This window comes from Mesoplodon mirus (assembly GCF_964341445.2).
Source record: "Mesoplodon mirus genome assembly, chromosome: 5".
In the NCBI taxonomy this organism is placed as follows: Eukaryota; Metazoa; Chordata; class Mammalia; order Artiodactyla; family Ziphiidae; genus Mesoplodon; species Mesoplodon mirus.
Window position 1 is genome coordinate 68,997,097 of NC_138980.1, and position 25,216 is coordinate 69,022,312.

Consider the following 25,216-nt stretch of genomic DNA (forward strand, 5'->3'; position numbering starts at 1 on the left):
ATTTCATATCTTAATTTTATTGAGATGTTAACAAATCTCTTAAACTATCTTTATGAAAGACCAGTGTCTATCTATGAGTAGATTTATAGTGGTAGGGTTGTTTTAGGTTGGATCATCTGGGAAACATTCTGAGACAGAGATTTCAGTGCATATGATTTCCAAGGGAGTGTTTAGGGAGAATGGTAGCTGTAAGGAGTGAGGCCAGCATGGTTTAGTAGAGGAGATTCCACGGGGTCTCAAGCTAGGATGGCTGCTCAGGATTGACCTGAATTGAGATGAGGGCACCAGTCCTTTTTAATTGCACATAACCAGTCATGGATGCTGGCTGCTCTGGACGAAGGGTTGTAACCTTGGGCCAGGCAGCTCCTTTGGGCAAAGGCAATTATCAGAGAGGGACTTAGCGCAGTAGGGGGTTGATGAGTGCCTAATCAGTGATTCTGTTTTCTTAATTTTTCAGCCCTCCTACAGTGATATAGCAGCCAATCCAAAGGTATTAAAATGGATGACAGAGCTCACCAAACTGCGAAAGCAGATCAAAGGTATAAAATGTGCCATTTTTCTAATATAATTTCATTTTAAAATATTTATAATAATATCTGAGAATTATAGTTATAATTTTTGATAATTTTAAATCTTGGACACTATCTGGCAAAATAAAAGTTCTCTTGTTCTTTTAGTAGTTATGGTCAAAGTTGCAATACTATATTACATTCTTCCAAAAGTCTTTCATGTGTTTTTATTAGTAGTAGTCTTTTGAAGGGTACCCTAGATTATATATTCACAGGTGGTATTGTATTATGAAGTTTATATGAAACATTTCAAATATTAAGCAGTTTTGGGTTTAGGCAGGTATTAAGAATTTTTGGTGGGTATTTCATCTAAGGCTAAGAATAATCATCAGCCTTTTATACTACAAAGACTAAATTGTAAGTTGTCTTGAATCAAAAACTAGGTCGTGTGTTACTGGGTGTCAGTCCAGTATAGCACATGCGAAGGTATATTTCCTTTGTGGGTGTTTAGTGAACATGCTTTTTAATAATTGTTAATACCTAAAAAATTATCTGTACCAAGTGTGGGTTTGTAATCTGGAGCATCACATTTTGGTTTATTCATTTGAATTTATTCAACAGAAATTTTAGTGTCTGTAAATACCAAGTACTTGAAGACATCTGAGGTTGTAGCAGTGAACAAGACAAACAGGGTCCCTATTGTCATTGAGTTTATTTGCATTCTTATGGTTACATAAGTTCTCCTACTTCTTTAGAATTTTCCCTTAAAATTCTGTCAAAATTTTCCTCATTTAACACCAGTTTCCAACCATCAGTGAGAATCACTACCTTGAATGTATTACTAATGAGTGTCGTTAAATTATTAGCCTCCTAACTAATTTCCCAATTTTCTTCCACTCTTACTGTCCTACAGTGCATTCTCTGCATAGCAGCCAAAATTATCTTTTATAAAAACTATGTTACTATCTTGTTCATAGCTCTTCAGTGGGCTTCCCTTTCCACTTTAGAATAAAGTCCAAACCCCTTACCCAGGTTTTCAAGGCCCTTTATACTCTGCCCTTTGCCCATTTTATCACTTTTCCTCATTTTCTGTTCCTTAAATATATCATAGTTTAGGGACCTTGCCCTGGCTATTGCCTCAACTGGGGAGAAATGTTCTTCCCCTAAATCTTCTATGCTAGGTTAGCTCCTTTTAAATCCATGTTCAAGTAGGATGTCACCATCTCAGAAAGGCCTTCTTTGTCAATTCCATCCAAAGGAGTTGCTCTTCCAAAAAGCACACTTCTTTAACATTGTGACATCATTCTATTTTATCTTCTTTATAGCACTTAGCACTCATAGAAATTATTTTATTAATCTGATTACTTAGTTTTTGTTTTTTACTTCCTGAATACATGCTCCATGACAACAGAGGTCATGTTTGTTTGTTTACTACTGTATGCTTATCAGAGCATCTTACTTTAGTCGGCTTTCTATGAATATTGGTTGAAAGAAAAACCATATAGTTCTCTCAGTGTATATATATAATTTAAATATTTCATGTGACTTTGAAATATCTGAGCCTGTGTGTTGTTGATGTATACTTTGCTTTTGCATCTCTTGCATCTTTTTTGACCTCGCTTTATTTTAGCTAAAATCAGTATTACTGATCTACCCTCTTGGTTCTGAAATGTAGATGCAAAACACAAAACCTCTGATGGAGAGTTTGTACCTCAGACACGTCCACGTAGTAACACTCTTCCAAAAAGCTTTGGCTCTTCTCTAGACCATGAAGATGAAGAGAATGAAGATGAATCCCAGGTCATTCAGAAGGAGAAGAAGCCATCTAAGGAAGCAACACTTGAACTTATTCTGAAAAGACTGAAAGAAAAACGTGTTGAGAGGTGTCTTCCAGAAGATATCAAAGTAATGTTGAGCTATGATTTTTGCCCAGACTAGCCTTTAGAATACCTGAAATAGAATAATTACAATAGTGGCATAAAGATGTCTAGGTAGTCTGCTGGCCTTAGTTTACTCTCCAGGTTTGTAGTTATAGAAGCATGTTTTTATCAGCACAGCAGAAGTGCTTGAGTCAAAATAATAAAACTAAAAAAACTAGAACATGGTCTATTCACTTATATTGGAGGCAGTTAGCAAGATGAGTGTGTTACGAGCACAAAATATACCTGAGTTTCAATCTTGCCCTTGTATCTTAGTAGTTGTACCTATTAAACTCTTAGCTTATGCCGGTTCCTGACTGGTTATATTTTGTGCATTCTGCTGCTGAGTCCCTTCAACCATGTGACTGCGATTATGTCCATTAAAGTACTAACACAATATGGTTATGAGGACTAATTGAATGCATTTTTATGAAGAACCATTACTTAGTATAGCCTATGCCTAGGGCAGTCTTGGTCAAAGCACTTGGCAACCAAGATCATTTATCAGATGAAACTTGCTGGGAGACTACAGAGGTAGATGGTCTTAGGTGAACTTTTGTCCAGGCAGTGATGAATCCTGATGAGCATTTTTATCTTGACAACAGAGTACACCTCATGATTGAAATATTGGAGTCTTTCTCCCTTCAAACAGAGCTGGATTAGAAATTCTAGTTGCTCCTCTCCCCAGTTTTTCTTTCATTCTTTTTTTTTTTTTTTTTTTTTTTTTTGCGGTACATGGGCCTCTCACTGTTGTGGCCCCTCCCGCCGTGGAGCACAGGCTCCAGACGCACAGGCTCAGCAGCCATGGCTCACGGGCCCAGCCGCTCCGCGGCATGTGGGATCCTCCCAGACCGGAGCACGAACCCGCGTCCCCTGCATCGGCAGGCGGACTCTCAACCACTGCGCCACCAGGGAAGTCCTCTTTCATTCTTTATTTATTTTTGGTGCATTGGATCTTCATTGCTACATGCAGGCTTTCTCTAGTTGTGGCGAGTGGGGGCTACTCTTCGTTGCAGTGCACAGGCTTCTCATTGCGGTGGCTTCTCTTGTTGCGGAGCATGGGCTTTAGGCGCCCGGGCTTCAGTGGTTGTGGCTCGTGGGCTCAGTAGTTGTGGCTCACGGGCTCTAGAACACAGGCTCAGTAGTTGTGGCACACGGGCTTAGTTGCTCTGCGGCATGTGGGATCTTCCTGGACCAGGGATCGAACCCGTGTCCCCTGCATTGGCAGGCGGATTCTTAACCACTGCGCCACCAGAGAAGTTCCCCCCATTTTTCTTGGTTTTGCTTTTATGTTATACCAGCCTCCTCTCCTCACCCCCTTTTCTATAAATGATTTTGATTGGATTAGCTTTATTCAAATTCCTTTTCCTAGGTTTAAGGTTCAAGCTTGAGGCTGAAATCACAATGTTTTACAGAGTCTACACCTAGCTATCCTCTACTGAACGTACATAATCTAAAATGCTTGTTATAGGAAGTACGTATCCACTGAAGTTTTTTTTGTACCTCTAATTTTCATTGTGATGACAAACAGTGTAGTTTTAATTAGTCCTAGGAGTAATTGGAGAGTTTTATTTGGATTAAAGTGTATTCTGTGGAACATTGGTTCATTGGTATGTTAAAAGGTCGTGCTGTGGAACAAAGGGAGAAGGAGTTATGGGCAAATAAATTTGGGATTCCTGCCTACTACCATTAGAGTACTGAAAGATGGGAGAAGAGTATCTTACTTTCAGTATAAAGAAAGTGCCAGATGAACTGAAGTCATAGAGTAGAAGGCTAGGGTCACAAATTGACATTGTTGAGCTTTTTTCAGGATCTTTCCACTATACTGCTGCCAGATTTTAACAGTTTAGGAGAAACACCAGGTTTAAGACCTGTACTTGTTGTGTGCATGTGTTTTGTGTATGTGCCCACGCACAACAAAATTATAGTTATAATGCTAATAAAAGATTATGTGCAGGGCTTCCCTGGTGGCGCAGTGGTTGGGAGTCCGCCTGCCGATGCAGGTCCGGGGGGATCCCACATGCCACGGAGCGGCTGGGCCTGTGAGCTGTGGCCGCTGAGCCTGCGCATCTGGAGCCTGTGCTCCGCAATGGGAGAGGCCGCAGCGGTGAGAGGCCCGCGTACCGCAAAAAAAAAAAAAGAAAAGATTATGTGCAAAATTAAATAAACTAATAGGCATTTATTTTGTTTATTGTGTGCTGAATAGGCACTGTGTAAATGCCTTTACAACGTATTAACTCATTTAGTCCTCATTAGAGCTCTGTGAGGTAGGTGAAGTATCCCCATTTACAGATCAGGATGTTGAACAAAAAGAGGCTAAGTAACTGGTACTAAGCTCTGGTATTCATAACTTATTCAGATAAAATATAATAAATCAAACCACCAAAGGCAGTTGGTACCTAGTTTTAGAAGACCAGATTCTCCAAGAGACTGAAAAATGTTGCCTGCAAATCCGTTAGCAAAGGATGTGTTCTTATTAACCTAAGCAAGAGTGGTAATGCGGGCCTCCCTGGTGGCGCAGTGGTTGAGAGTCCGCCTGCCGATGCAGGGGATACGGGTTCGTGCCCCGGTCTGGGAGGATCCCATATGCCGCGGAGCGGCTGGGCCCGTGAGCCATGGCCGCCGGGCCTGCGCATCCGGAGCCTGTGCTCCGCAACGGGAGAGGCCACAACAGTGAGAGGCCCGCATACCGCAAAAAGAAAAAGAAAAAAAAAAAAAAAAAAAAAAAAGAGTGGTAATGGGCTGCTCTTTCAACCAAATTATTTACATTGTGCTGGGGAAGGGAATGATGCTGCTAATGGGAGGGGTTTTTTTTTTGTTTTTTGTTTTTTTTATTCTAGAAAATGACAAAAGATCATTTGGTAGAAGAGAAAACTTCTCTCCAGAAAAGTCTTCTTTATTATGAAAGTCAACATGGAAGGCCGGTAATGTCTCTCTTGCTGAAAACATTTTATTTTTATTTTCTGTCTTAAAGAACATGAATCACTTTTGTGGCCCACATCTTCAGAGCTGTTTCATAGAGCATTGTTTCCTACATTTGGGAGATTGCCTACTTATTTAAAATTACTTTTTAAAAATTGCAGGGAAAGTCATATTGTTCAATGTTTTAGAAATTTTAGATTTCTGATGACTAGGTGATTTCCATTTTTCTTGCTTCAGGTAACCAGGGAAGAAAGGCACATTGTTAAACCTCTTTATGATAGATACAGACTTGTAAAACAGATGCTGACAAGAGCTAGCATCATTCCTGTCCTTGTAAGTAAAACATGCGAATATTTATCTAGTTCATTTTACCAAAACCTACTCTTTAAAAAAAAATTATTATTATGGTGGTATATTAGAGAAATACACAGCCAAGGTAACAAGAATTGTGTATGTAAGGTGAGGTTACTGCTTTAAAAGAATAGGAAATTAATAATAAATGCCTACTATTACCTCCCAGGCACTCTTATAAGTATTTTTACTTATGATTATGTCATTAAGTCCTGACAAGTTAAGTCACAACAGGTAGAGAGGCTGGTAGCCTCATTTCACAGATGATGAACCTGAAACTCAGGAGTGATGTGCCCAGGGTCACCTACTTGTAGAATTAAAAACTCGTATTTCAGACGCTTGCGTAATTTCTTTCCATTTAAATTCATGCCTTTGAAAATACATTACTTTTGTGATGGCCATCGTGATGATGTTCACTTAATTGCACAATAATGTAAACTGATTTTTTTTCAAGTTCATCTTTTTTAACAAAAAAGTCTATTAAAATAATACTTATTCATATATATGTGCATTTTATTTGAGAAAAAATGAAAACTCAAATGCTTACGTGCATATTAAGTGCTATCCCCAAATTAACCCTTAGATGGTATGGCTCTAGATGTCTCTCAGGCTCAAATAATAAACAGCATGTGCCCATTCTGCATCATCTCCTAGGAATTAATTCTCTGGAGCTTATGGTTTGCTTAAGCTTGCAGGCCATTTTTATGTTGATGGCCTCTTGGAATAGGGTTCCCTTTAGGCTTCGACTCTGGCTACTCATTATTAGAATGTTAACAGTGGCCTTCTGAGCACCTTTTATTTGGCCCTTATATAAACATTCTTTTTTAACTGGCTGTTTTTTTAGTTGGCCATCTCTTAACAGTATTTAGATATAATCAGTTTTCTTTGAACAGTGAATCCTTTATAGTTTATATTCTTTTCACACATAAGATAGTTTAATACAGATTTTATCTTTTGATTACAATGTATTTTTTGTGTGTCACTGACATTTTCATAATTCCATAATAGTATAAATAGTCTTTGAATTTATTTATGAAAACCATCTTAGAATTCCACACATTCGTTTTTAAAAACTGAGTCTATAGGAAGCATTTCTAGATCTTATGGACGCCTAAATATGACTGTCATAAAGAGAAATTTGGAATCTAAAAATTAAGCCAAGGGCTTCCCTGGTGGCGCAGTGGTTGGGAGTCCGCCTGCCGATGCAGGGGACGCGGGTTCGTGCCCTGGTCCGGGAAGATCCCACATGCCTTGGAGTGGCTGGGCCCGTGAGCCATGGCCGCTGGGCCTGCGCATCCGGAGCCTGTGCTCTGCGGCAGGAGAGGCCACAGCAGTGAGAGGCCCGTGTACCGCAAAAAAAAAAAATAAATAAAATAAATAAAAATTTAAAAAAATAATAATTAAGCCAAGACAATAGGAAAGAATCATTTTTCCAACAGATGGCGCTAGCAGTTCCTCAAAAGTTTAAACATAGAGTTACCATATGACCTAGCAGTTCTCTTCCTAGGTATATACCCAAGAGAATTGAAAACATATGTCCACACAAAAATTTGTAGACAAGTCTTCAGAGTAGCATTGTTCATAATAGCCAAAGTGTAAAAACAGTCCAGATGTTCAGCCAACTGATAGATAAACATAATGGGGTATATCCATATAGTGGAATATTATTCAGCCATGCAAAGGAATGAAGTACTGGTACACACTACAACTTGGATAAACCTTGAAAACATTTATGCTAAGTGAAAAAAGCCAGACACAAAAGGCCACATATTGTATGATTCCATTTATACGAAATATCTAGAACAGACCAGCCCATTGAGACAGAAAGTAGATTGTTGTTTGCCATGGGCTGGGGAGAGAGGGCTCATGAGTACAGGGTTTCCTTTTGGGGTGATGAAATGTTCTAGAATCAGATAGTGGTGATGGTTGTACAACTTTGTGCATATACTAAAACCCACTAAATTGTACACTTTAAAAGAGTGAATTTTATGGTATATGAATTACATCTTTTTAAAATATTTATTTATTTAGCTAACAGTGCTGGTTCTTAGTTGCGGCACACGGGCGGAATCTACGTTGTGGCATGCAGGATCTTCTAGTTGCGGCATGCGGGATCTTTAGTTGCATCATGTAAACTCTTAGTTGCAGCATGTGGGATCTAGTTCCCTGATCAGAGATCGAACCCGGGCCCCCTGCATTGGCAGCACGGAGTCTTAGCTACCGAACCACCAGGGAAGTCCCTATGGTATATGAATTATATCTTAATGAAGCTGTTATTTTTTAAAGAGGGGTATAAAGGGGTCCTCAGACCAAAAAAGTTGACAGCTTGGTTAAAAAGAAAAATGCTCCCAATTAAATAAATAATATGTCACACATTATTATTTAGAATTTTAAAAACATTTATTGAATGAGCTCTTTTAGAATTACCTAGACATAAATTATCATTTGTCACTCTTATGTATACATAACAAGAAAAAAGCAAAAATAAATTTAGTAAGGAATTCCTAAAAAATTTTAAAGCATATGGTTAGAATTTTGAAAATAAAGTTTAAGATCTATTAAACTTTATTTTAACTTTATTAGTGAAGTGAATCTTCATTGAACATTTAAAATACTTAAAATGTAACCCACTTATATGTTTATTGTTACAGGGATCTCCATCCACCAAGCGAAGGGGTCAGATGTTACAGCCAATCATAGAAGGAGAAACTGCACATTTTTTTGAAGAAATCAAGGTAATCCTTAAGAGAAATTATTCTCTGATCTTTTTCCTAAAGGAAAAATTGAAATCATGGCATGTTTGATTCTCTATTTGTATATATTTTTAGGAAGAAGAAGAAGATGGTGTTAGTCTGTCCTCTGAGTTAACTGATATCTTGAAAACTGCTGTACAGGCACAGTCTTCATTGGAAAACTCAGAATCTGATATGGAAGAAAATCAAGAAAAACTGGCTCTAGATCTCCGATTGTCAAGTACTCGAGCAGCTTCTATGTATGTGTCCTGGTTTGTGATTTTAACCTATTCATGTAATAAAATTTATACGCAAAGAAATTCAGTGTTAAATAATTGAGTAAAGAAAAGAAATACACCCATTTTAAAAAGTGTGCTTTACAAATACACGTTGTGATTCACATTTTCTTTATTGAAAATTAGTGTGTTTTAAAAATTAATAAAAACAGGCTTCCCTGGTGGCACAGTGGTTGAGAGTCCGCCTGCTGATACAGGGGACGTGGGTTCGTGCCCCGGTCCAGGAAGGTCCCACATGCCACGGAGCGGCTGGGCCCGTGAGCCATGGCCGCTGAGCCTGCGCGTCCAGAGCCTGTGCTCCGCAACGGGAGAGGCCACAACAGTGAGAGGCCCGCGTACCGCAAAAAAAAAAAAAAATTAAAAAAAACTAAAATTCTACGTTTGCTGTATGACAAAGTGCTGGAACCAGCTGAGAGTCGTCTGTTAGTTTGTGCTCTTTCGGCTTCTTTACCTGATGTGGCCTTTGGTTCTAGTTGTTAGCCCTGGCGTCACTTTAGGATCATGTGGGAGGTTGTTTTGTTTTTGTTTTTGTTTTAAATACTTATGCAGAGCCCTACCAGCAGCTATTCTGATTTAGTCGCTCCAAGGTGAAACTTAAGACATTGGTATATTCTAAAAGCTCCCCAGCTGGCTTGATTTTGCAGCCAGGGTTAGAAACATTGTTAAGAACATAATGAATCAAAAGTGCCCTTTCAAATGTTTTCTTCCCATTTCAATTTTAGGCCCGAATTACTGGAACAACTTTGGAAAGCCAGAGCTGAAAAAAAGAAACTACGTAAAACATTACGGGAATTTGAAGAAGCATTTTATCAACAAAATGGAAGGTTTGTTGAGCATCACAAAATTGAATCTTCTTTCTTCTTAAACTCACAAGTGCCCATATGTTGAAATAAAGAAATATATAAGAATAGAAATAAATTGTGCATATAAGGATGTTAGCATTGAAAATAACAGTAAAAAACATTCCTTTATACTGTGCAGCCCTGCTGTTAATGGAAAGAAAAAGTCAGAGCTAGAGTAAACAACATCTGACAAAATATTTCAGGACTGTCCTAGAGAATGCTTGGTTGAGTAACAGTTATTTTATGTTCCTTAATTCAGTATCCTCACCCTTTTGGAAGTGTTTGTGAAACGAGATCTCCTTTTAGAAAGGGTCCCAAATATGAGTGGTATCCTAACTAATTTGGATTCTTATACTGAGACCATTGCTGCTTAGGCTGCATGTTGGGTCATTCTAGGGCACATATTTCCAAGGTGTGTATCAGTGTGGCAGTCATGTGGCTCCCCTATAATACAATATGGCAAGTGCCTTTATCTAACTGGGGAATACACAGTTGACCCAGTGGGACTCTTTTAAAAGTAAGAAAAATACATTCTAATTCAGATTGTGGCCAGAAATGAGGATTATTTATCTCAGGCCTCAGAAAGTTTTTCCATGTTACCAGACGGTCTTACCAAGCCAACAGCTCTATAGTAGTCCCCCCTCTTCAGTTTCTCTTTGCAGTTTCAGTTACTCCATGGTTAATTGTGGTCCAGAAATATTAAATGGAAAGTTTAGAAATAAACAATTCATAAAGTTTAAATTGTGTACTGTCCTGAGTAGTGTCATGAAATCTCGTGCCGGCCCACCCAGGACGTGAAGCATTCCTTTGTCCAGCATATCCTGCCCCTTAGTCAGTTAGTATCCATCTTGTTTGTCAGATCAGTCGTCACAGTATCTCAGTGCTTGTGCTCAAGTAACCCTTACTTTACTTAATGCCCCAAAGTGCAAGAGTAGTGATGCTAGCAATTCAGTTATGCCAAGAGAAGCCACAGAGTAGCCACAGAGTACTTCAGGTGAAAAGGGGAAAGTTCTTGACTCAGTGAGGCTACGAAAAAAATCATGTGCTGACGTGCTCCGATCTATAATAAGAACGAATCTATCCATGAAATTTTGAAGAAGGAAAAGGAAATTCATACTGGTTTTGCTGTCATACCTCAAACTGCAGAAGTTATGGCCACAGTGGATGATAAGTGCTTAGTTAGTATGGAAAAGGCTTTAAACTTGTACAGTAAGATGTTTTGAGGGAGCCCACATTCACATAACTTTTATTACAGTGTATTGTTATAATTATTCTATTTTATTATTAGTTATTGTTAATCTCTTACTGTATCTAATTTATAAATTAAACTTTATTGTTAATCTCTTACTGTATCTAATTTATAAATTAAACTTTATCATAGGTATGTATGTATAGTATATATAGGGTTTGGTTTCAGACATGCACTGGGGTCTTGGAATGTATCCCCACGGATAAGGCGGGGGGACTACTGTGTTTGAGAGTCTTCTATGTAGGTTGGCATATATGGTTAAAAAAATCTCAAGTGTGTTTTCCAAGTACCTTCTAATTCTTTGTTTTATTGGAAAAAAACTTTGCTTGTAATTAGGATAGTTTGATGCTTTACCTGGTTATTAAACTGAATTGCATTGGGTCAGTTATATAAAGTGAGAAAAATGATTTTTTCGCTACCAGTAAGATGTTTTACTTCTACATCTTAATTCACTGAAGCCAGAGTTAAGTAATGTATGGAATGTATGAAATGACTCAGCATAGCCTCTAGCACTTAGTATACACTCACAGACCTGACAGAGTCTAGTAGCTCATGTCTTATTAAAATATTTGATTATCTGTAGTTACCTACAATCATCATTGATACTAATATCATCAATTAATCTGTCAATAGAGAAATACATCAAAATTAGAAGTGTTTTAGGAATATTCCATTGGGATGAAGGGAATTAGTCCAATAATCTTTTTTTTTCTTGCAGAACAGTTTTTTATTTGAGTTTGTGTTGGGTAATATTCTGTCTCTCATTACGACAAATTCTGGGACTTTATTTTCCAGATGATCTCTAGGTTTTATTTTTTCCCCTAGGAATGCCCAGAAAGAGGATCGTGTTCCAGTGCTTGAGGAGTACAGGGAGTACAAGAAAATTAAAGCCAAGCTTAGGCTTCTTGAAGTTCTTATCAGCAAACAAGATTCTTCAAAATCCATATAAAATATGGTCCTTGAAAACATCATAAAATCAGTTGTATTCCCTGAAGCTATCATCATGTGTACTTGGCTGGTACTTAAGTTCATTTTGTCAGGCACTCACAGAGTCTCATTTTGTACTTGCTGGTGGTGCCACTAGAGAAATGATGGGAGGGTAAGTAGACCCTGTCTGGGGAGTGCGATGTTCCATGTTAACCACAGACTGCCCCTCTACCTTTAGCAAACATCCACTTTTCTTCATTGTTTTGTACTACAGATACATCGTGTTAGTAAAAGACTAATATTTTATCTTTTCGACTTTAAGAACTTTGGAGATAGAAGCTTTTTGTTATTACCAACTTTATTATTTTGTTTTTCATTACTCAAGAAAATTGAGAGGAAAATCTTCACATTGAATTCTTCTTCAGTTGCCTTTTTCTTACAGAATGACTGAAAATTTGAAAGAAAAGCCTATAAATGTGCACATATGCAACTATGTTCTGTGTTTTCTTAGAAAACCAAAATCAACTGAAATTTCAAGTCCTACTGTGGAACATATTTCTGTTAAATTCCCAAAGTGACACTTTCTCACAGGTAGTATGTTAGCAGAATTTTGCAATTCAGTGGTCACACAGCTCCTGGATGAAGATAACAGCGGGTAGACCAAAAAGTGACCTTGCTTATTAGTATAGTGAAAACACACACCACACATCACACACAGAACTGAATTATATCACATGCTGCCTTTGGGACTTAAGTTACTGTTTGTTTCCTCAGTTACAGTTTATCAGTTGGTGATGATGTGATTTGTCTGGATTAGATCCTGCATTTTTTCCCCCTACCCACCTCCAGATAATGTGAGAAAATAGCCATGTCAGTATGTAGGAACTCTGATGGTGCTCAGATTTGTGTGTTCAATCAAATGGGCTTAAATTGGCAAAAGAATCATTATGCCTGAAGTAAATCTATTCTTAACAAGGGCTATACCACTGCATTTTTACATGTACCTTCAAGGGGTTGCATCATTTTTTTTTTTTTAATCAGCAAAATCCATAAAGAAAACATCCTCTAAAGGATCACCTTTTGCTCAATCACATGCTGTTTAAAGCAGCTGGTTACAGGTGTATTGTGGTATGCCCCTTGTCATACACTCTAAGCATATCTTTTTTTCTCTGGCTTTGCATGGCTTTTCTTCAGGTTCTTTCCTGGTATGATTCTGCTAATTATTTTCACAGAATGGTGACTTTATTTGTGCTAACAATATGATAGTCATTAACAGCATATTCTGATGAGGCTTAATCTAAGTGTTAATTTTTTTCCTGGTGCTTTTTTGGATTGATGAGTGTCTCACTTTGTGCCCATGTTTTGCATGCAGTGACTCATGCATGGTTTTCTTAACTAGCTAATATTCATAATTTGTTCCATACAAAAATGGACTTTTGCAGCATCCTTTAATAAGGTGAGGGAAGCATGAACCTCAGACTTCTGGCACTATTACATAGCACATGAAGTAGCTTGATAATAAGTAGCATTTCTAGTACTTCACATTACACCTGTGTGTGCAATGCCTTTTTTGGGGGGAGGGAATGTTCCTTGGTAGTGAACGTGTCATTGGGGAATAAAGCACTAAATCCAGCCCTTTTCGTGTGGTTTCCTTTTGATACAGCTAGGTTATTCATAATGTACACCTAGAAACGTGAAATTGAGAACACCAAAAGATGTTATCACTTTGATTTGAATTCATCATGCAGTGTACGTTTAGTTCATTTCTTTCAGTCTCCAACAGGAGTATATCCAAACATCTTATTTAATGTGCACTGTATATTGTTTTATATGAATGTTTTATTTTATATACCACATGCAAAAATGTCCATATGCACTATTTAAATGTTTTAAATAATATATTCCTTCTTTATAATGCTAAATCTATATGAGTACCATATTTTTATAAGTCAGTGGCCTGACTGGTTTCATTTTAGAATTAACAGCTGCTTCATGATGTTGGTTATTCACTGTTAATGTTTGGCTGTGAGTAGAATAGATAAAAAGTGGCATGGCAGCACTTATGCTATGTGACAGTATTGTGTGTCATAGTTCAGTAGTAAGTGGTAGAATTAGGCAGTTTGTGATAATTTTACTTTGGTACAAGTAAAAACTGTATATCTATATACAAACAATATATAGATATATATGACTACAAGTATAATTGCATTGCTGTGTTTGGCACTTCATTGTATAGACTTTTGTAATAAAAGAACTTTAATGTTCTAAGTCATTGTAAATGTTTTTTGTTTTTTTCACTAGATGTTTAAAAAGAAGAAATAAAACCCTCAAGTGTTCCCTTGCCTTAATGTTCTCAGGCTTTGTTTGAATTACCCCAACCAGGAACCATGTGGGGAGACAGCAAGGTTACTAAACCACATGACTGTCTACAGCTCTAGGGAGTGGTAAGACAAGGAAAGGCCATGTTGTTGATTCTCTTTGGAAATCTAGGGAGAAGATGCAGAGAGAATAGTCAGCATTTCTTTTTGCAGTGAATTATCTTATTAAGAAAACTTGACATACAGTCTCTAAGAGAAGAGCTTGGCTTAAGGAAGGTGGGTATATTTAACAATTCCTTTATTTGAGTTTTACAGTCCAGGGACTGTTGAGCACAGTGTGGAAGTCTATGGTCAAATGATGTTACTTGGGCTTAGAGAACATATAACATATGGCTCTTCTAGGAGGGCTTATGTAACCTATATTAGAAGAGTTTCCTTCCAATTTCCAAAATGCCAGCCATCCAAAACTTCCCAACCATCCATTACAGGGCTTTTGCAACACCCTCATTTACACTTTTCAAACATAACTTCTTATAACCTTGATACTCCTACCTGGCTCTTTTATTTTATGTTTTAAAGGATAGTTTACTTTTAAAGTAGTCGAGGAAGCACTTTTGGGAAACTTCAAATGTGTTACTTTAGAAACTGTCTAGATGAATTTCTAGTTTGAAGATATTAGTGAAATTTCTGTAGGTGGTTGGGAAGTTTGTTCTTCTACACTTTGCCTTTTTCCAGGAGACTTCCAACTGGGAAGAATGGAGGTGAGATTATTTTACTTGGGGTCTTATATAATGGTTTTCTAGACTCCTAAGCATTTATTAATTTACCTTTGGCTAGAGAAATTAGAACATGGCACACGATGAGAATACCAACAGTTCTAATACTCTGTGTAGCATTGAGAAAACTATCTTTACTGACTTATTGAACTATTAGTTAGAGACCTGCCCTAAGAACTAAAAACAATATTATTTTATACTTTCCATTCACATTCCTAGAATTTAATAATAAATCTCATTATAAAAGGCTTCATGTGTACCTGTGTGTGTATACTGTGGACGCATGTTGTAATACATATGGATTATATATTGGGTCCCATTCCTAGAAATCATTTGATGATTATCATTGAGCCTGACGATAGTTTGATGGTAGCTAGTTTTGTGCTTTTAAAATGTACCCAAAATGGGGACAAATTTAGGAAATAATTCAGTACAGGACTAAATCGTTAGAAATGTTCCATGATTGTATCACAGATTCTCACCTCCTCTTGCCTCAATATTGTAGAGCTGAAACCTTTCTCATCATTCGGTTTAGTTTTAAACTGACGTAGTGTAATTCTTTTTCCAGCTCCACAGCATTTAAAAAGAGGCTAGAGGATAATTTAGAAGGAAGTAGAGAATGAGTCAGTAACAGTTTTGTACATAAAGAGACAGCAGGTTATTAGCGCCTATTGTGAAATACTTTGTGTGGGAAGATAGTATTTTAAGCTCCCAAAACATGCCTAGTATGGCCAGTTACAGATCTAATATTCTAAAGCTGTGTGGAGCACAGTATCTGCTACGCATGTCAAGTATAAATGGCAGTTCCTATTATTTAGAGATGTAAGGACAAAAGCAGTTGGTCTTGCTCTCACCTTACATTTAAACAAATGCAGTTTTGTGCTTTCTGTGTCATTTTAAAGTTGGGTAAAAAATTGGGGGGAAAAAAGTGGCATCTTAACAGAATGAGATTCTGGGTTCAGGAAAATTGTGGAATGTCCCCAGTCCCCATATCACGGTATCCCATAGTACCTTGGTTAGAACGTATGCTTACTCTCGAAATTCTTGTTGAGTGACAGGCTGGTAGTCATCTTGAATTTCTGTAGAATAATACTTTTTCTCAAGCCTCTCTTTCCATTTTTTCATCTGCTCTGCACTTTGAATCTCCTGTAAAGTTAGAGGAAAAAGCATAAGCTGCAATCTTTAAATTTTTCTCTGTTGCAGGCCCATGGCACACAAGCATCACAGGGTTGAGAATCTTAAACTTTACTCTCCAGGGCTGTGATTTTGAGCCCCACTGGCTTTTTGCCCTGCCTGATTTTTGGGTCTATGCATTAGCAGAGTCACCTCAGAGAACTTGGTGTTAAAACTGTTTAGCAGGGCTTCCCTGGTGGCGCAGTGGTTGAGAGTCTGCTTGCTGATGCAGGGGGCATGGGTTCGAGCCCTGGTCTGGGAGGATCCCACGTGCCGTGGAGCGGCTGGGCCCGTGAGCCACGGCTGCTGGGCCTGCGCGTCTGGAGCCTGTGCTCCGCAATGAGAGAGGCCGCGACAGTGAGAGGCCCGCGCACCGCGATGGGGAGTGGCCCCCGCTTGCCGCAACTAGAGAAAGCCCTCGCACAGAAACGAAGACCCAGCCAAAAATAAATAAATAAACAAATGTGGGGTTAAAAAAAATTAAAAAAAAAAAAAAAAGAAAAGCCTTACAGAATTAAAAAAAAAAAACTGTTTAGCAGAGATAGGGGATTTTTCAATTATGAATATCATCTTATTCCCTTTTCACTGCCTCTTCCACTCTGCATCTCCAGCTGATATTCTCCATTCTTCACTTGGCCAAAGCTGGGATGTTCTTTTCTGTGCCTCTGTTCTATAATGAAGCAAGTGCACATCAAAGTATGTTTGTGGGTATTATTTGCCCTCCCAGCTGCTTCTCAGCCAGACTCCTAACAATTCCCAATCTCCTCTTCATAATTACTGCATCAATCTGTGTACTCCAATCTGTCCACATACCCCAGAATAAGCTCCTCATACCAGAAGATTCTTGCTGTATACTTCTCTGATTCTAAAGAGCCCTTTCTGTGCTCTGTGCTCACTACCCACCCATTTTCCTTTTAGTGTCCAAATACCTTTTTCCCAACTTTAGAAAAAAAGCTCTGTTATGTTATGGAAAATAGAAACAGCCCTAGAAAAAGAGGGAAAGAGGAGACAGTGCACCCAGATATGATGCAAAGACTTTTCAGTAAATCGGTATGCTATTGCCCTGCTCCAACAGTAATGTTAAGTAGCAAAGTGGATCCCTGTATAAGGGTTCTGATTACCTTCTCAGAGAGAATGGTGATGCCCAAGTTCATACATTGTTTACCTGATAAATGGATGCTGTTCTGGCCAGAGGAGCTGTGCTATATATCAGAAAGTGTTTGTCTTTAAACCAACATATCTGAAGTAGGAAAGGGTGGTTTTCAATCTTTCTAGTTTTATTTCAGCCACATTACAGCACCTTTGTTTTGACATATTTACCAGTACTTTTAATGTGATGTTAAAAAAGTGGTGGGCCCCACAACTATTTCTAAATGACCAGGTCTATTAAAATGTGGATGCATTAGTAATATGCATTGAATAGACTGCCTGGTAAACGATGCATCCTTCAAAAAACCCATCTCAACCATCGCTTTTTCTATGAAGCCTTCCTTGACATTCACAGGAAAGTAATACCTTTCCTCATAGAGCAGCAACTATGTGGGGGCATTTGCTCAAGCTCCTCGGTTCTAGTCAACCCACTTCTTCCCTGTAGGTGGTAGCTGCTGCTTATAATTGTTTCTGGATTAATTCAGTGTTCCACAATGGTTCTTACAGACCTCTCATGCCTCAGAAATGAATTCTGTGAAGTAAACCCCCTCTTTTTGAGCTACCTAGTGTGTTTCTGTTTTTCTGACTGGCCCCTAAGTGATGACTGGTTGGTAGCAGAGAAGGTCCAAAGAAACAGACCCTTATAGACAGTGTGCCTCCACCAAGGGACACAACAATTGACTTAAGAGTTTGAGACCACCGCCTGGCTATTTGGGATTCCTCAGGCTACCGAACCAGCAGGCTAAGAAGTGATTGAGGTAACTGATCCCAATTACCAAGGGGAAATTGGTGCTGCTACAAAATGGGTTCAGAGAGGGCTGTGTTTGGAACCCAGGGAATTCTCTGAGGGGTGCCTCTTAATACTTCCATGTCTAAAACTCTGTAGTTTAAACATTAAGTTCTTTTTTTTTTTTTTTTTTTTTTTTTCAAATTCAGAACTAAAAAAGGAATTTGTTTATTGAGGGCAAGGGGATGCAAGCAATATAAAAATCAAAAGCTTATCTGGCTTTAACTGACTTTTCTTTCTCTGCTTCTCAAGGTGGAGCTGGATTTTATTTGTACATTTTCTAAGGGTCCCAATCTGCTCAGGAAATCCTTATACAGGGGTAGCTGTGGGGCAGATTCCTTAAGTGACCCTTTATGAGAATTCTTATCAGGGTGGGAGTAATTGTTCAATGCTGCCTACTTCTTTCCCTTCTGCTTCATGTGTACTACAAAATAGTCATTGCATGCGATGGTGAGCCCAGCGATTAGTGAAAAGAAGCTCTGGAAGCCCACTTTGCCGTCTCGGCACTGGTCCAGGTCCTTCATTATCTTGTCCACAGCCAGAGGGTCTTTTTGATTTTCCAAAAATCCAGGAAACTCCTTTTCCATGAGTACTCTCAGGTCCTCCTTTGTTAAGTAGCCTTTATCCCCAGCAAATTTGTGAAATGTGAACATCATGGTTTCCATGGCGTGTTCCATTTGAGAGGGCATTTTGGTGAGGTCTGTTGGAACCGTGGCAGGAGGGGCGGCGGGGACGCTCGGCTGGCGGGGGCGCTCGGCTAGCGGGGACGCGCGGCCAGTGAGCAGAGCGCCGCGGGCTGGGCGCCTTAGTAAGTCTAAACATTAAGTTCTTAAGGAATTGTGATTTGAGTAGAAAAGGTCTTAGCGTCACCCAGAGATGGATACAATTACTCTTGGGACTTTGCTTCTCCCCTTTTGGGGAGAGAATAAGAGGGCCTCCATTTTCATAGAGGATAGTTCTGTCTTATTAGATGGAAGCTAGAAATAGTTATTGTCATTTTATGGAAGTACAGATGTGTACTAAATAGCCAAAGGGGGTGAATTCGGCTGACCGTTTAGCTAATATCTCTCAACTCAAAATTTGCCCTCCTAAACTCTTATGCTCTCTTATGCTCTTTATGCTGGATCTCAGGCTTTGCAAACCTCATTCCCTAGACTGTCTTGCTACCAGATTTGTTAGGTTCTGCCTTACTGGATGATGGAGGGGAGAAGGTTCTTCTTATTTTCTTTCTGTCAGCATTGCTTCTGCAAATGGTAGTTGGCTCCAGGCTGCAGTTGTCCAGCTTCTTTTGGCATACCCAGCACCAGCTTCATCATACTCCCTCAGAAGTATCAGGAGCAGCAGGGGTGGGATGGGGGTGACCTCAGAGGTCTGAGCAACAGCTTCAGGCCCCTTAAGTGTCTTAGGTTCCAATAAACCCACCTTTTGTAACCTTAGCCATGGGAGTGGTAGCATCCTCCTACAGTTATTACTTATGAGTTGCTTCAGTGTTTTTACTTTTTCTATCTTCCAATACCTGTGTAGCCAATCCCCTGTAATAAATTTTCTCTGTTTGAAATGTATAGTATGGTTTCCATTTTCCTGACTAGGTCCTCATACATGTAATAAGTATGTCATTTAGTCAGGTGTATTTTTGTCTTTAAGGAATGTTTTAAATTTTTCCATATCTTGGTTTAAACATTTTAAAATTAGTCCCTGGGCATTTTCTATTTTATTGCTATTGTAGTTTCTTCTATTATAATTTTTAATGAGCTGGTTGATGTTTGCATATATGACATGACTGTAAATTATTTTTTCCTACTACTTAATCTCTTTTTGTCATAATTTTTCAGTTCATTGTATACCTGAGAAAGAGAATCATATCTCAAACAGAGGTAGTTTTTACCTCTTCCTTTTCAACTTTTGTACTTCTCATGTATTTCTCTTGCTTAATTCTTTTCTCTGATCCCTCCAATACATCCTTGTCTTGTCCTTGACATGTCCAATGTTTCCCTATTAGATAAGGTGCTAGCTTTGGGGTGAGATAAATTTGTTTTTATCATGTCGACGAGGAGTCCATTGATTCCTGTTTTGTTTTCCCCCTCAAAGTTGGATGTTGAATCTTTTTTTTTTTTTTTTTTTTTTTTTTGCGGTACGCGGGCCTCTCACTGCTGTGGCCTCTCCTGCTGCGGAGCACAGGCTCCGGACGCGCAGGCTCAGCGGCCATGGCTCACGGGCCCAGCTGCTCCGCGGCATGTGGGATCTTCCCGGACTGGGGCACGAACCCGTGTCTCCTGCATTGGCAGGCGGACTCTCAGCCACTGCGCCACCAGGGAAGCCCGGATGTTGAATCTTATCAAATACCCAGCATCTATGGACAATAATAGTTTTCCTTTTTTTGGTCTATAAATAGAATGGATTATGGTAATTAGTTGATTATACAGTTTTGAATCATCTTCCCATTCTTTGAATAAACCCTATCTGAATCATGGTATTGTGTTCTGTTGGATTCTGTTTGCTAATATTTTATTTAGGATTTTTGCTTCAAGATTTATAAGTGATATTTTGGTTTTTTAAATTAATTAATTTATTTATTTTTGGCTGCATTGGGTCTTCATTGCTGCACGCGGACTTTCTCTAGTTTCAGTGAACGGGGACTACTCTTTGTTGTGGTGCGCAGGCTTCTTATTGCGGTGGCTTCTCATTGCGGAGCACATGCTCTATGCATGCTGGCTTCAGTAGCTGTGGCACACAGGCTTAGTTGCTCCGCAGCATGTGGTATCTTCCCGGACCAGGGATTGAACCCATGTCCCTTGCATTGGCAGGTGGATTCTTAACCACTGCGCCACCAGGAAAGTCCCTATAAGTGATATTTTCTTTTTCTGTTTTTGTTTTTTTTTTTTGAGGAGGATACAATCTTTACTAGGTTTTAGAATCACTATATAGTGATTCTAAAATTATTTTATAAAAATAATTTGGAAGTTTTCAATTTTCTCTTTGCTCTGGAACAGTTCAAATAGCTTGAAGTTATTTATTCCTTAAAAATCTGGTAAAATTTCCATATGAAACCATCTGGGCCTGATTTATTTCAGAGGTAGCTCTATGATGACTTCATTTCTTCTACAGAATGGATTTGTTTAAGCTTTTAAAAATCTCTTTGGGGCTCAGTTTTGATAAATTTTATTTTCAATTTATTGAGGTTTTCTTTATGGCCCAATATATCTGTTTTCATGAAGGGGTTTTGAAAAACAGGTGTATCTTCTGGGAGTACAGAGTTTAATACATAATTGTAAGATCACTTTATTCATTATATATATATTTTTAATCCTTTCATTTTTCTTGATCTGTTCTTTACTTTTAGTGTATTCTTGTATGTTTTTCCTTTTATAACTCTAGTAGTCTTTACTTTATGGAAGTTTATGCCGTATTATTTGTTGCATAGATAATCATAACTATTAAAATTGATCTTAGCCTTATAAAGTGCCCTTCATCTCATTTAGAACTTTTTTCTAGAATTCTACCTTGACTTATATTGTGTCCTCTGATAACTTTTCCTTGCCTTTTATACCTTGGCTCATGCTTTTATACTTAACTTTTGTAAATCACTGTTTTAGGTATATATTTTAGGCTATATCATAGAATTGGGTGTTGCTCTGTGATTCAATCTGAAAATATTTTCTTTTTCTTTTTAAGTAAATTAAGCTTATTTGTCTTTACTGATATGTCAGATATATCTGGTCACAGTTACATTGTTTTAAGGTATATTTACAGTCTCTTACCATGTGGCATATTTTCAGTTTTCTTTTTTGATTTGGTACTGCTTCCCTTTAAGAATGTATGTATTTTTGTTTTAGTGGTCTGTTTTTATTCATGTATCTTTTTATACATCCTCCGTCATCTCTTTCTTGTTTTGGTTCCCTCAAAAAGAACCAAACAAGTTCAACAAAAAAATTAGGTTATAATTTCTTCCTCCTTATTTCTCTTCCCTCTACTACCCAAGTATATTTAATCATATTACTGTATTTTCTTGTATCTGAGAGATGGAGTCTATCGTAAGACCATTACACCATTATTTTATGTACCACTTAGGAAAAAAATGCCACCAGTTAAAATATGGCACATTGTCAAATATAAGGCACATCTTGATTTCAGAGATATTAAAATATGGAAAAATGTGTTTTAAAATTAATAAAACAATATCTTTTTAATTTACTACTGTGCTCCTAAATTTGCTAAAGTTTCTTCTTTTTGGCTATTAACTCTAAATGATAATTCTTCAACTTTTTAGCTATTACATATGAAATAATCAGTCAGCTTTTTTTACTTTATACCTTCTCTCTTCCTTCTTTTTTCTAAAATTTCTCAGTCATCTCTTGTTTGGCTGAAGATGATCCTCACATAGAATCCTCAGGAATACAGTGGTATTCCCCAAGTTCTTACATGTTCAAAACTTTTAGAGCCTTTATACTTGAAACACAGCTTTGCTGCATATAAAAAAGCCTTGGCTTACATTTTCTTTCCTTGCTATATTGTAGGTGTTGTTCTGTTGATTTATGGTGTTGAATGGTGTTATGCTAACCTAATTCTCTTTTCCTTGTAAGTAAATCCAAATTTTGCTTGGATAAGTCTCATGTTCATTTTAGGTAATTTTTCCCAGGTACATAGTATGTCTTTCAATATACATTGTCTTTTATTTCAGAAATGGTTTATTGAATTATAGTTTTGTTTTTTAAAAGAATCTCAAACTTACAGAAAAGTTATAAGAACAATACAAATAGTTTTTATCCTCTGAAGTATTTGAAGTTGCCAACATGAATGCCTTATTGTCCCTGAATACTTCAGTGTGTATTTCCTGCATACAAGGACATTCTCCTTTATAAGCACAGTATAATCATCAAAATCAGAAAATTAATATTGATAGATTATTACCATCTAAATCCTCAGTCCCCCATTCAAATTTACCAGTGTCCCAATGATGCCCTTTATTGTAAAAAGATCCAGTCCGTGATTATGCATTGTATTTACCCATCTTTTAGTCTCAGTCTGGTGTAGTTCCTCAGCTTTACCTTGACTTTCATGACCTTGAAACTTCTGAAGTCTATAGACCAGTATTTCATAGAATGTCCCTCACTTTCTTATTGCGTGATGGTTCGTTGCATTATGCATCTTCGGCAGAAATTTTACAGAAGGGATCCTGTGTTCTCTTAGTGCCCTATCAGGTGACATATAATTTCAGCTTGTTCCAGTACTGATTAAGGTTCTGTTTTCCAGACTTTTTCACCGTAATGTTACTCTTTTTCTTTTTGTAATTAGTAAGTATTTCGTGGAGAGGTATGGAAATGTTCTATTCTTGCTCAGACTTTTATTCATGTATATGTTTAGATCAGTGTGGACCCATGGAATCCTATTTTATTCTGTGGGTTTAAATTAATATTCATTAAGTGCTTAAATAAGTGCTTAAAATCCCACACTTGGCCAGCGAGATCCCCACTCAAGCTGACTTTTGTGTCCTTTTAACAGATCTCCATCATTCTATATGGAGTACAGTATGAAGCACCTATACTTTCCAGTCCTGGAATTAACTGTATTTCCAAGGAGCCCTGGTTCCTTTTAGAGGAGAATGGTATTTGGAAACCAAGATCTGGACGCTCGTTGTGTCACTGCTACTAGGATGTCACTCTAGCCTTCTCAGTGGACAGAGTTAGAAGATACATTCGCGCGCACGCACACACACATACAGTTGCAATTCTAATCCAACACCACAAGGTTCATTTTAACCTTCAGCCTTTCCATTTTTGCAATTCCATTGTCTGATAATGAGAAACCTCACTCCATTATACATACTTGTTTGCTTATTCCAATCTCTTGACACTGCTGTCCTCTTTCTCAATATATTGGGGGGTGGGAGGCATCCAGAAGTAGAGCAGTGTTCTATTTTTTCACTTGGGTGGTAGTGGTATGTGGAGGTTTGCTTCATAATTATTTATTAAACACATATGTTTAGTCATTTGTTGAATATATGTTACAGTTTTGAAATACAAGAAAAATCATTTAAGTGATTCATCACATTAATGACTACAAGAGAACAATTATATAATCATCTCAATAGAGTATACTCACTAAACCCTGTGTGCTAATCCCACAGTGAAGGTACAGTGTAGGACGAGGGTATCTGGCTAAGAGCACCAATAAGAGAGAAGGAGCATCTGGAATCCAAACAATTTGTCCTAAATAAGAAAGGATCTAGATTCTGGGAGAAATTTGGAGGTGGCAACTACTGCTCTGAAAAAAGCAAATCATTCAGTTCTTAAATCAGAATTTTTTCTAATAAAACTATCACTTCTTTATGAGAAAATTAAAATCTTACTTTTTCATCAAAGCCTTCTCTTCTGGCTTGTTCAGCCAAATCACTGCTTTTCCTACTGAGAATATAAAATAAAAATCAGAGGTATATGACAGTAAAAAGGAAAATGACAATATAAAATATAACCAGATCTGTATTAAGGATCTGAATTAATTTCTGTTCTTTCTGATAACACTAATTATTTGGAAAATGTGGTCATTAATAAGTTCTCTATATCATATCTCTAGCTATAAAAACATGTTTCTATTATGTCCCACTGCCAGATTTTGACACTAAAATTATGCAGTAAATGTAAATATATTCTTAAATATTTCGTTTAAAAATTTTTTTACTTTGATAGCTAAAAGCATGCACTTAATGTAGACTAAAATCATTTCCTGCTTTTTTAGAGGGACTTTACTGTCCTGTCCAGCTTTCTGTTAAACCTTTTTCTGAGTGGCATGTCATGCCTTATATTAATTTTAAATTAGCTTAGAGTTTCATGGCACTCTCAGAAATTATGAGGTGCTACTGGATGTTTTGACAGTTTATTTAGAATCAGCACATTGAATGGTGGTTGTTTTGCAATCAAAACCTTACTCTCACTGTAAGTTTCTAATATAATACAGAGCTTTAAAATGGTAAGTTAAAAATTGAAGAAAATTCATCTTACCTTTTCTTGTCTTCATCTGTTTCAGGTTTCTTTAGTTTGAGTTTTTCGAGAGCACTGTGGTAACTGAGCATAATTTAAAAGTTTAAAAGTTCATAAAGATAATATTCTGTATTGTTAATTTTTGATCAAGGTAAAGGAAACAGGGAATGCTTGACTTTAGGGACTGCTGCCCTAAAGAAATGTAGAGGCAAATACTATGATTATCTTTTTTCACCTTGTCACTACTTATGGTTTCTGCCTGCTGGTGAAAAAGCTGGAGGGCATCACATTT

The 25,216-nt window shown here is 37.7% G+C and overlaps 3 protein-coding genes across 16 annotated transcripts in view; 1 reads left to right on the forward strand and 2 right to left on the reverse strand.

Moving 5' to 3' along the window:
* Window positions 1-14,082, forward strand: part of FAM13B (family with sequence similarity 13 member B) — an 85,995-nt gene extending 71,913 nt beyond the window's left edge. For 11 of the 14 annotated variants that reach the window (XM_082621864.1, XM_082621872.1, XM_082621871.1 and 8 more), the window contains 8 exons: window positions 458-539; window positions 2,185-2,414; window positions 5,269-5,352; window positions 5,588-5,683; window positions 8,353-8,436; window positions 8,530-8,693; window positions 9,452-9,553; window positions 11,646-14,082. In XM_082621864.1, coding sequence (XP_082477990.1) covers window positions 458-539; window positions 2,185-2,414; window positions 5,269-5,352; window positions 5,588-5,683; window positions 8,353-8,436; window positions 8,530-8,693; window positions 9,452-9,553; window positions 11,646-11,769 — 966 coding nt within the window. In that variant the 3' untranslated portion in view covers window positions 11,770-14,082. The remainder of the gene's footprint in view (window positions 1-457; window positions 540-2,184; window positions 2,415-5,268; window positions 5,353-5,587; window positions 5,684-8,352; window positions 8,437-8,529; window positions 8,694-9,451; window positions 9,554-11,645) is intronic. The other 3 variants (XM_082621873.1, XM_082621876.1, XM_082621866.1) reach the window with 1 other exon arrangement.
* A 1,252-nt stretch (window positions 14,083-15,334) lies between these two features.
* The window catches only part of PKD2L2 (polycystin 2 like 2, transient receptor potential cation channel), a gene marked incomplete at both ends in the record, with an annotated part of 37,460 nt that continues 27,578 nt past the window's right edge, over window positions 15,335-25,216 (reverse strand). The window contains 4 exon segments of the mRNA XM_082621878.1: window positions 15,335-15,431; window positions 15,875-15,987; window positions 24,297-24,351; window positions 24,946-25,008. Coding sequence (XP_082478004.1) covers window positions 15,335-15,431; window positions 15,875-15,987; window positions 24,297-24,351; window positions 24,946-25,008 — 328 coding nt within the window.
* On the reverse strand, window positions 18,095-18,756 carry LOC309804512 (protein S100-A10). The gene has a single exon (XM_082621882.1). It carries the CDS (start codon window positions 18,637-18,639, stop codon window positions 18,346-18,348), a length of 294 nt encoding a protein of 97 aa, XP_082478008.1. The 5' UTR covers window positions 18,640-18,756; the 3' UTR covers window positions 18,095-18,345.

Excerpts from the sequence above, each read along its gene's own strand:
- LOC309804512 (XM_082621882.1), bottom strand. The coding sequence starts at position 18,639 with ATGCCCTCTCAAATGGAACACGCCATGGAAACCATGATGTTCACATTT.